This window comes from Pteronotus mesoamericanus, unplaced genomic scaffold (assembly GCF_021234165.1).
Source record: "Pteronotus mesoamericanus isolate MK-2021 breed Mesoamerican mustached bat unplaced genomic scaffold, CSHL_Meso_final contig_182, whole genome shotgun sequence".
NCBI lineage: Eukaryota > Metazoa > Chordata > Mammalia > Chiroptera > Mormoopidae > Pteronotus > Pteronotus mesoamericanus.
The window spans coordinates 28,496,123-28,508,520 of NW_026555078.1; the positions used below are offsets into that span (position 1 = coordinate 28,496,123).

The 12,398-nt window shown below is 34.1% G+C and overlaps 1 protein-coding gene across 1 annotated transcript in view; it reads right to left on the bottom strand.

Moving 5' to 3' along the window:
- Window positions 1–1,565: 1,565 nt before the first annotated feature.
- LRRC9 (leucine rich repeat containing 9) overlaps window positions 1,566–12,398 on the bottom strand; it is an 88,316-nt gene continuing 77,483 nt past the window's right edge. Inside the window, exons 29-32 of the mRNA XM_054567034.1 lie at window positions 10,130–10,270; window positions 5,930–6,074; window positions 2,484–2,652; window positions 1,566–1,605 (exon numbers count right to left, since the gene is read on the bottom strand). Of these exons, the coding sequence (XP_054423009.1) occupies window positions 1,566–1,605; window positions 2,484–2,652; window positions 5,930–6,074; window positions 10,130–10,270 (495 nt within the window). The remainder of the gene's footprint in view (window positions 1,606–2,483; window positions 2,653–5,929; window positions 6,075–10,129; window positions 10,271–12,398) is intronic.

Consider the following 12,398-nt stretch of genomic DNA (forward strand, 5'->3'; position numbering starts at 1 on the left):
AATTTAACATGCTTTAGTAACAGTTGTGTTTGGTAAGAACTATATGTTCTAGTTTTAGGTAACCCCAAATGAACAGATATTCTACAAATGAAAGCATGCTTACTTCCTAAAATTACATTTCTTAGTATCTTCATATGATAGGCCATTACAAGATTTTGTAACTAAATGCTTCCAGTTCTAGGACTAAATATTTGAGTCTTTGGACTTCATTTTATGTCACTTCCATCTTTTCAAATTGTTGTAAGATATAATAGTTAATGGTTTTTCTAATATAGAAACTCATAGAATTATAAAGGTACACAATATATCATGAATCTGATATTTTATGATCAATTTTCTACTAATGTCAGAAAATGAAATTGTAATATAATTACTTTTACCAGAGTCAACTACAGCAGATGTGGGTTTAATCAGAGTGTCATGAAGCATTGCTAAACCAAGAGATAAATCAAGAATATGTGGTGAATATTTTTTTTTTTTTTTAGGGAGGAAATTGCAATTTTATGTTTTGTTTTTTTTTTTAAATTTATTTACTTTTTAAATACATTTGTCTCTGCCTCCCCTCCACCTCTTTCCCTTGCCCCCTCCCTTTATAATTCTATGAATTCTATGACATCTAACTGGATTTTAAAAAATATATAGCAAGGTAATGTCAAATAAAAATGCATTTTTATTGGAAAAAATTGATTGTCTCCCTAATTATTTAAATTGATTTCATTTAAATCAAAATTACTGAAAAACATGAAAATTCTTTGAAAAAAATTTAAAATGTAATACACAAATACAAAATATTGTTAAGAATTATAATAAAGAATCTAATTCAAAAAAAAAAATAAAATGGCAAATATCAAAGAAAAACAGAGAATCCTACAGGCAGCAAGGGAGAAAAAGGTAATAACATACAAGGGACCCCAATATGGCAAGCAGCTGACTTCTCAACAGAAATACTGCAAGCCAGAAGGGAATGGCAGGAAATATTCTGAGTCATGAAAAGCAAAGGCCTGTAACCAAGACTGCCATGACCAGCAAGGCTCTCAATTAAAATGGAAGGTGAAATAAGGAGTTTCCCAGACAAAAGAAGGTTAAAAGAATACACCTCCACCAAACCACCTTTGAAAGATATGCTAAAGGGACTGCTTTAAGAAGATGAAGAAAAAGAGTCTGAATACCCAGTTCCTTTAACAGTCACCGATACTTGATATTGCCAATATTTTTAATACTTATTAATCTGATTGTATCAATGATGTGTTATTTTAATTGTTCCTTAATTATTTCTTGAAACTAAAACTCTTTTTGTATATTTCTTGCCTATTTCTATTATTATTAAATACCTTTAAATGACAAAAAAAAGAAATTCAAATGAATAATTAAGATAAGAAAATAGAAACTTTAAGAGAGGGGATATTAAATAAAATTTACTAAGTAAGAGTGTCAAAGGTTAAACTGAAGTGCTTCAGAAACATAAGTAACATGGTTATCTTACTTTTTTCACTGACATTGTTATTTTTTGCACGATTACTAAACAGAAATAGGTTCTTGGTGAATGTTCGTTTCTCTTTAGGCAGTTACATTCTATTTGATCTTGGGAAGTGGCTGCCAGGGATTCTGTCAGAAATAAAATATTTGAATCAAATAATGGTGGCAATTTCTTAATGGATCAGCTAACTTAAGGTAATTCTGCAGTAAATAATATTTGTATTTTACATGTGTGAAATTAAAAAAAAACATACAAAAGAGAAAATGATCTTAATTTTTGGCTATCTAAAATTGGGTTACCCTGAGGACCCTCCGTGGGACATGACTGATTATAGCTGAGAAGTCAGTGCAGCGAGAGCCAGGCCTAAGCTAGATCTGCTGCTGAGTAGGTCACTCCAACATATGAGCCCGAGTTTGCCTACCAAGCAGTTGGCAGACAGGTAAAAAAATGGAAATCAAGGCAAACAGGTTTTGAGCAGCACAGTGGATTCATAATGAGAAGTAGCAGGCTCTTAGGCATTGAGGTGGCCTCTAAGGTGAGAATCCAGAAAGGAAGAAGGGCAAGTGGGAATAGTAAAGAGAGATTTGAAGAATTCACAAACCTCTTGGCGTTTGTGATTTCAGAGAGTTGAATTTATCTATTGTTTAAAACATAAGTGAACAGCTTTACATATTCAGTGAGTAGAAGTGATGTGGGGCAACATATAATTAAAAGTGGTTCCCGTGTAATTATTTCAATTTTCCCTCACTTAAGTACGAGGGAAACACTATTCTACCTTGAGAGCCATTTCTAAGCCTTTTTTGAATTATGATACAAATATATTAGACTTCAGGAAAGGTTTGGTGAGTGTAGGAGAAGAAGCCCAATGCTATCTGACAGTTTTCCTCAGTTTTCAGAATAAACATATAATGGTATATAACAATCTTTCCTATTTTTTACATGACTTGCAAGTTTAAGGAAGTTTTTTAACGATGAGAAATGATATTAAAATACAGAATAGCTTTACCTTCCCCCATCTTGGTTGCTTTGGTACCTCTGTGCAGTTGGAGATGCCGCAGTCTGATGTGATAAGAGAGACGGAGAGAGATTTATCCCTCTGAGTTGCCGAAAAGCTATTTCTGCATGGATGCTCCGAGGATTATTTGTCAGAATCCCTGCATTCTTGTTTTTTCTGTCTGAAATTAGGAATTACGAAACAATGAGAAACCTTAATAAAATAAATGATAAAATGTGTCCTTTAGCTAAATGTATGCCACACATATTTGATAACATCAATTAAAAATTTTAAATACATGTAGAATTGTAATATATTCTAGCACTTAATGCTGCTTAATTCTCTGAACTAGTTAAATCAATTTGATCCTCTCCAGGTAATTTTTTATTGAATTTATTGTGGTTACATTGGTCAGTAAAATTATATAGGTTTCAAGTGTACAATTCTTCAATACATCATCTGCACATTGCATTGTGTACTCACCATCCAAAGTCTAGTCTCCTTCCTCCACCATGTATCCCCCACTTACCCTCTTCCACCTGCCCCCTCTCTTACCATAAAATAGTCAGTCGAAGTGCCAAGGAGTCTCCCACATCGGCCAAGATGGCGGCACCCTCAGCTTATTTGAATCCCTCGCCCCAAAAACCTCACTTCTCTTTTTCCAACGATCTAGAACTACTTTTATTACGATACTAATCCAGTCCTAATCAAACACACCCCTCCACAGACATACGTGGGGAAAGGCCTGCCTTAAATCAGTTTCAAATGTTTAATGAATTCTGACCTTGTCCTTACACTGAGCATGCAAAAAGCTAGCAAGCTAATGGGATAGAAAAAAGCGCTTCCCTTACCCTCTGGTACCAGATTGTGGGCGAGACCAAGGGAAGGCAGGCACATGTGCCATATTAGTCAAAATGGCCCTGGTTGGTATGGCTCATGGGTTGAACGTTTGCCTGAGAACTTAAGGGTTGTTGGTTTTATTCTGGGTCAGGGCACATGCTGGAGTTGTGGGCTAAGACTGTAGTTCAGGGCATGTGAGAGGCAACCAATCAATGTTTCTCTCACACATCAATGTTTATCTCCCTTTTTCCCTCCCTTCCTCTCTCTCTGAAAATAAATAAAATCTTAAAAAAAAAAAAAAAAAAAAAAGGGAAGTCAAAATGATGCAGGGGAAGGTGCTGAACCAAAGAGGCCAGTCAATCTAGCCTGGGGAAAGGAAGGATTAGTTGGGAGGTGGACCCACCAGAAGTGTGTGAAAGTTCGGGAGGTTGATTGGTCATTTTAAGAAAACTGGTCCATCCCACACCCAAACTAATATAATGCCAGGAGAACAAAGAAGCTCTCGGCTCATGACCTGCACGTGTACGATGCACTCGCCTATTCTCTCTATGGCTATGTGGCCTTAAAGCCACATGGCCCGTGGCCCATGTCCTCCAGGAGGGAGCCTCTCTCTTTTCCTGTCTTGCCTATCTGGTGATGCACTGCAGCTGTGCATTCGTGCGCTCTCTCACCCAGGAGCACTCAATCATGTGGCTTCAGCAGCCACATGGACCATGGCCATGCGGGCTGCACATGCAGGCTTGAGGAGGGAGTCTGAAATGGACAGCAGCCAGGAACAAGCTAAACTACCTGGATGGTGACCAACACTACTTAGCAGCTGCCTGTGGGCGCCAAAGGATTGTACTTTAAAATGGAGCAGGAATTCTGGACACTGGCTTTTGCCTTGGCCTTGTGAGGACACAGCTGGACTTCTTCCATGGCAGAAAAAGGAGATGGTCTTTTAGACGGGTGTCTGCCATTCTCCCAGCTTGTGCAGCACCTGAATAAAGCCTGTTTCCTTTTGCACCAGCATCTGCCTCAAGAGTATGGCTTTTGTGGCAACAGGAAGCTGAGCCTCCATTTTTGTTCAGTTACACCTCTAGGTAATTTTTAAAAATGTAAATATCCAGAGCTGTGTGCTTCAATAAAGCATAGATAAAGTGACCATGAATTTCAAAATAAAAATTGAAGCAACATAGTCAGAAAATGGGAAATAAATCACAGGACTTTTCCAGAAAACCCTAAAAAATAGTTGCACAGTGAATCTTGAAGAAGAATATCTGAGGAGGAAGTTATAGAGGTGAATCCAGGGTTGAACTAATGGCTCCCACACAAAAAAAGATACTTAGGACATTCCTAAAGGTGACACTGTACCATTAAGGAGCCTAATAACAATTTGGTACATCCAATTTTACTGAGAGTTTTATTTACTGGATAAAAGCATAAACATTCTGACTATGATTAAAACCTTGAATCCACAGTATGTAGAAGTATGAAAAATAAGTTAAAAATATCTTAATAGAGTAAATTATATCAGGTTTCTTTTAACGGAGTTTCCTTTAAAAATGATCATATAGAACAATCTGTTATTTTTAGTTAACTTTTAGATCTTTTTACAATCATAGGGATGTTCAGTTTTATTGTCCAACAGTGGCCTGAGGCAATGTGAGATGTTAAAAGGAATGGAAGAGGTAAATCCCCCACAGAAGCTGTAGCTACTCCCAATTTTACCAAAATGGTAGCCAAATCTACCACTTACCAAAATAGATCTGGAATTAGGGAAGGAGTTGGATCTAAGCCTGAATTAAAATGTATATAATAGAACGAACCATTTCCATGCCCGGTCCCTGTAATATACTTTCTTCTTTAGAGCCCTACCTCTTGAAGCTCTTTGCTAGTATTGTCTTCATAAATATTTTACTTGTGGTTTCAAGGATAAAGTCTGATCTTTTCTTTCTAAGATATCCTCTGTACCACAAGAGTCTTGTTATCAATATTTTTAAACCTCTGATTTCTTCTTTTTGCAGGATATACTAATGAACTGGTCTTAGTTGTTATTTGCTATGAAATATACAAAATGAAATAACAACTTTGAAAAGAAACAACAGGAAATAATTGTCCAAATATCACAAAGTTAACATTGTAAGCAAATGTTTAGTTACAACATACTTCTTTGAAATCAGACTTTACTATAGACTTTACTACAGAACTACTACAGACTTCTTTGAAATCAGAATGGCCATATAAATCTTGAACATACATGCAGTTTTTAAAAATTCTCACTTGAGGATATTTCCATTGACAGGGCGGGGGTGGGGGGAGATACATTGATAAAGCCACATGGCCCGTATACGTCCCAACCAGGGATTGCCTCCCATATACGTCCCAACCAGGGATTGAACCTGTAACCTAGGTACCGATATGTGTTCTGACCAGGAATCAGACCCACGACTTTTCGGTGTCTGTGATGAAGTTCCAACCAACTAAGCCACCCAGCCATGGAGCCATTTTAAAATGTAAATTTAAAACATGCTATTTTAAGCAGTATTAGACATTAAACAGATTTTTGTTTCAAATGAGGTGGGTTTTTGTTGTTTGTTTGCTCATTTAACATTCACTCTGAAATTCTGTCAAAATACCTTCAACTTCAGGTGTTAAAGTGAAGTCAGATCCCAAGTAATGGCTAAATCCACTAGACAGAATTACATTTGTTATCTTTATAGGAGAAGCTTTCACTTGTCCAAATGATCCACCATCCATAGGAGCGCTGGTAGCAGGAGTAAGCTACATAATAAAATAAAAGCAATTAAGAACCCTCACCTCCAAAACTCAAATCAATAGTTTTACTTCTTATCACATGCTCCACTTGATAATAAAAATTTTTTAGGTCATGATTTACTTGCATAAAGATGATACTTGCCTAAACTCAGAGTTAGTATGAGGCAAAAAACTGTGAAACAATAAAAAACAACAACAACTGTGAACCAGTCTTTGGGTCTTTAACCTCCCACAGGACACCGTGTTCTGCCTTTTCAGGCTGCATTGTTTCCATCACTAGAATCTAATGTGATGGCACTGTCCCCTTTCCAAATGGCTTTCACAAGGAAAGTTTAGAATATAGAAATTAAGAATGAAGACTTTTCCTCTTCGTAATGTTTGTTTGTTTGTTTTTGGGGTTTTTTTGTTTGTTTGTTTGAACAGAAACTTCAGGATAGTAGGAGCAATATCTTCTACATCTTTGCATTCCTCACAAAACCTTATCACGAGCCTTGGAGTGAATTAGTTTTTCAAGGGAAAAAAAAAACAAGTAAATAAAATGAGGACTAAGAAAAAGCATCTTATAACAATTACTTTTAATGGATGTGCTAACTCTCTAAGTAGTGTTTACTTTTTAAGTTAGTTGAAGGTTAAGAGATTTTTTAAAGAATTTCAGGAATCAATAAATAGAGGAGGGAGACGCTTGATTTCCCTAGAAATATGTGCCTTCTCTGTCCTCTTTAAGATATCTTTACTTATAAAAATATAAATCCTGAATATGTGGTTCAACTTACTTAGAGACAGAGGCTTTGCCATTTATATAAAATTACCAATTTCCTTCATATTTCAGTAAGGATTACCAAGAATGCAGCTTTGTAATGAACAGTGAGGTATCAGGCCTTTTACTAAAACTGGCAAGTCCCAAATTCCCTAATTCCTTTGCAGGACCCTTTCCATCACTAATCTAGAATGTTGTCAACTTTCCTTCTGAAACCAAAGCGTCAAAAATGTCTGATTTAAAGGACAACTTTAGATTTCATTTATTCCTTCTTTATCTGCTGTTAAAAAAGAAAAAACAGCAACTCAAACAAAGAAAAATACATTAGACTGAACTGATAAACTTTGAAAGTATTCTTGTGTCTCCTAAACAACTATATAAAATAATGGCTCAGTTTTGTTTTAGCCATAAAAATAAAAAATTATTATTGAATCTTAAAATAGATTTTCCTAAAGACTTCAAATATCCTTTATTTTATTAATCATTGTACATAAACACAATTTTAAATAAAATATTTACATACAGAATAACTTTACATATATAATAATTCTTATATGTATATGGCACCACTTTAAATGGCAAGAATAGGTATCTAGAATCACTTAAGACAACATCATAGCATAATAATGGGAAAATGAGTTCACTGTATGAGAAATAAAATAGCCAAGAAGCAACACTTCTAGTGAAATACTCACCATTAACTAAAATTTGAGTTTATGTGCTTTTTCTGCTATTAAGCCAATTAGTAAAATATGGAGATTATGATCTTTAAAGTTGCTCTAAGTGATTTATTTGTATGTAATTATATGTAATTTTTCAAATTTAGCCAATATTACCTTAAATGAATTTATAAATTTTAATATGACAATTTTTATAGGTCTTTCACTGGAGCCTTTACATATATGGTGTGGTAGACAGAAAAATGCAACCCCCTCCCATTAAAAATGTCCACATCTTAATCTCCAGAACCTGTGAATACATTTCCTTACATGGTAAAAGGGATTTTGCAGGCATAATTAAGTAAAGGATTTTGAGATGGGGAGATTATCTTGGTTTATCTAGGTGGGCTCAATAAAATCAACAATGGTCCTTATAAAAGGGAAGCAGGAGGGTCAGAATGGGAGAAGATGTAATTTAATGATGGAAGCAGAGGTCAAAGTGATGCCATTCTGGGAAGAGGGCCATGAGCCAAGGAATGCAAATTGCCTCTAGGAGTTTTAAAAGGCAGAACAAAGTCTCTCCTAGAGCTTCCAGAATGAACACAGCCCTGCCAATACTTTTGATTTTAGCTTGGTAAGATTGATTTTTGGACTTTTGACCTCCAGAGCTGTAAGATAATAAATCTGTGTTTTTTCAAGTGACTAAATTTGAGATAATTTGGTACAATAGAAAGAGGAAACTAAAGTTTTCTTTAGCTTTCCGTTTCTGAAAGAAAGAAGTGACTTGCTTCAGAAATATGAAACAGAGAAAGGGAAAGGAAGCTTAAATCCCTGGCCTAAATTTTACTTATTTGTTCTCTTTTGAAAAACTGGAACCTATGACAATAATTTTAGTGGGTGACATTAGATGGTGCTCTTTCTTAGGTATAGCATACAAATTAGTAGCTAAGATTTTTTTTGCAAAGCATAGTTTTTAGAAAAAAATTTTTGTAGATATAACCCAAAATGAACCAATTTAATTGGCTTAATCTAGATAATCTTTATTAACATTGTACAAAGTCTCACAGGCCACTGTTACTACTGTGACCTACAATAGAAGCCTCTTAGTTAATAAAAAAAAGTCAAGGTTAATAGAAAAAAGTCAGGGAATAATTAAGAATTATATGTATAATTCATATTTCTCTTAAAATTTTAAAATATAAAAATAAATACATTAAACAATCTTTTGATTAAGGGCTAAGGCCTTTTCTGTAAGCAAGAGTCCTTTGATTGGTATTTTATTGGATTGTTTTTGGATAAATCCACACTTAAGATTTTGTCTACAATTTCTAGATTTGATTTCTTTAAAGTGGCAAGAATTTAAAGACACATGGGGAAAATGTAAACATAAGAATCTGTTTAGATTTAAAAAAATAATTTTCCCACATATTTTGTTTGAATTTTTATAATTTTCTCCTATATTTTTACTGTTTTTTTCCTCCCAACTAATTTGACACTTTGCATGTATGTGAGATCTTTATCCAGACCTTCCATAGTATCTAATTTGGTTTTCATAGAAACAGAGTAATAATCATTAAAAATTTGCATTTATAGTGTATCTGTTTATTTAAAATAGAGAATTAACATAAATCTTTGAAAAAACACAGCCAGCCCCTGAAAAATATGTGAATCTCTTGAAGGCTGAAGTGGGCTAGAGAAGAGTCCACTAGTATAGCACATTCAGGGTACTCTGAGATTCAGTTTGTTTTACTGAGCGAGTGGAGAGTGTCGGGTAATCTAATGGAAAACATTTACAGTAAGTCTTACCTCTTTCCTCAAATAACTTTTAAAATTAATCTTTTTGCTAAGGCTTATGCTCTCTGGCTTCCACTTACATTAGAGGTTCACTTCCATTCTCATTGCCTTCTCCTTCCTCTCCCCCAAGCCAGTCTAGGTCTTCATAATTTCTTTCTTGGGTTATTCTATAAGCCTCTTACCTGGTTTTAGCTGGGAAGCCTCTTCTTCCCAAATCTCTGCAAAGGCATAGCTCTAATAATGTTGCTTCTTTGTTAAAAAGACTATAGCTTTTCTGTGTTAAATTTAGTCTTTGGAGGATGGTCAATGATACACTTTCCTAATGATATGCTTTGTTGACTTCTTTCTTTCCTACCATGGTCAGATTCCTTTTGTGGGGTTTGTGGGCAAAAGGCCCAATTGTTTTGCCAATATACAAAAAAGAGGTCCGCATCTCTCTTGTTAGATGAACTACACAATCCAGAAAAGTTAAGGTCAGAATTTCTTACTTTCTTTCCTATCTGCTAAGTGGAAAGAATTCTGTTTGTTTCTGTTTAGAAAAGTGATATCTTGTGGTTTCTTATCTTTTATCATTATTGGACATATTGAACAAAAGGCATATTTTAAATAATTTGCTTTATTTCAGATTATGTTACTAGAAAACAGAGCTTCCTTGGAGTGTTTGTGTGTGTGTATTGCTCTATTCATCAGATCAAGCCTTCAAATAGTAATTATTAAAAAGGCAATAAATAATCTAGAAGAACATCATAGCAAAAGTTTAAGTATTTAAACAAAAACGCACAAGATAGGATGCACATTTACTAATAATTTATATATTTTAAATGAAAAATTATAAATAATATAATTATTACCAAATTTTTCTTTGCTTGTAGTTCAGAGAGGTGAAATTCAGCCTTTGCCCTATCATCTGAATTCACAGGAATTCCATCTAACATCTCTAAGTTAGGTAGTCGAAATATGAGCATGTGACGATGTAACATTTTTCTACAAATCTGAATAAAATTAAAAATAATATATTCTGTAAGAAAACCTTTTATTTCAAAGATTAACATAGAGAAGGAAATTTAGCACAGGCAGCAAAGAGACAGATGATACAAATATGAGCTCCCTTTTCTAAAGATTTCTCATTCCCTGTTATGATAAATGAAGATAAGAACTTTTTTTTTTGTCTAACCAAGGCTACCATTTGGAGGTTTAGGCTCCTGTTTAGAGTATATAATATTGTTCATTAACTCCAGGCAATTCCAATTTAGGAATAGGATTATATTATAAAAGTTCACTTGTAAGTAATTATTATTTGAAACATATTTGCCAAAAGGCACTATCCAATTTAATCAATACTCATCTATTGAAGTGTATGATCCATCACTTCATAGTGCCAAACTATTCTTAAAAATTTTTGCATATATAAATAAGAAGGTGCGTAGAAAGAGTTAACATAGTAGGCCCGGGGCTGTTATTTTTAGAAGGGTCTGCCTGTAAGGATAGCTCTTGACTAAGGTTTGGTACTTGGATTTTGGATCTGTTCCTACCATTCCTTAACTGACAAGGATAGTTCACTGTACCTAGACTATTTATACAACAATATTATTTATGCTCAACCTGTTTTCCTTTTCCTTCTGGGAGTCTGGAATTTTGGTATATGATAGGCATAGGGTACCTATGTGACCAGCCTCCAGCAAAATTCTTGAATGCTAAGTCTATTGGAATTCCTTAGGCAGAAACATAACACTGTATTTTGCTGTATTTTTCCTGCTGGGTGAAGAGTGTGTATTGTGTGACCTGTCATGGGAGAGCAAGAACACAAGGAAGTCTGCACATGGGTTCCTCCAGACTCTGCCTGTGTCTTTTTCACCCATCACCTGGCTATGCATCCTCACTGTGTCATGATAATAAATCTTAGCTATGAGTACAACTATATGCTAAGTCCCAAAAGCCAGCCTTTCTAGTAAATTTTTGAACGTGAGGGTGACCTTGGGGACTGACAACACAGTCACATGTTACACTGTTTGTGATATTAAAACAGTCATCAAAAGAGAATGAATAAACCATCTATTTTTTAAAATGTAGTAGATTACATATACATTAATGGAGAGAGATCTCTAAGACATATAATTGAGTAAAGAGAAAAATTTGACCACATATTAGACCCTAAAGTAAGTTTAATAAATATCACAGATTATAATAAATAAACTGTTTCCTCTGACTAAAATGTAATAACATTAGGAATAAATTGCCAGGAGATAACTAAAAATGCCTCATAGGTTTGAAATTAACATAAAAACCTCAATAATTCATGGATTAAAGAAGAAATATTTTGGAAATTAGATTTTAAGAAAAAAGAACAGGAAAAACACCACATATCAAAACTTAGAGGATGCTGGTAATACAGTATTTTCTAACCTAAAATTTGTTCAATTACAAGACATATCAAAAGTTAATGAGCTAGACATCTACTTGAGCGTTTTTTAAAAAAGCAAATTCCAAGAAACTAAAAGAAGGAAAAAATAAAGGGTGGAAATTAATGAAATAAAAACAAAGAAATAATATATTTGTTAAAACCAAAATAAAGTTCTTTGAAAAGATTAATACAATGAACAAACCTTTAGCAAGACTTGTCAAGAAATAATTGAATCATGATTTACAAATAATATGATAGTTTACAGAGAAAATGCAACACAACTTATAATCCACTAGAACTAAAAATACAGTGTTCAGCAAGGTTCCTAGATAAAGAATAATATGCAAAAATCAGAATTTCTGTACTCTAGCAATAAACAATTAGAAAAATATAAAACGATACTGTTTAAGATAGTTGTTAAAATAGCAGACATGGACAACAGCGTGGTGATTGTGGGGTGGGAGTGGGAGGTGCATATAAGGAGACTAAATGGTAATGGAAAAAATACAATAGAAAATGAAAATAAGATAAAAATAAAAAATCACAAGAGAAAAAACAGCAGAATAAATCTAAATAAAGATAAAACCCTAAGGAGAAAATCATAAATCTTTATTAAAGGACATAACAATATAGGGATATTTGTGTTTATGAATGGGAAGTCTTAATGTTATAAATATTAGGAGAGTCTATTTACTGTATTTCTTTTTTGGTGGAAATAG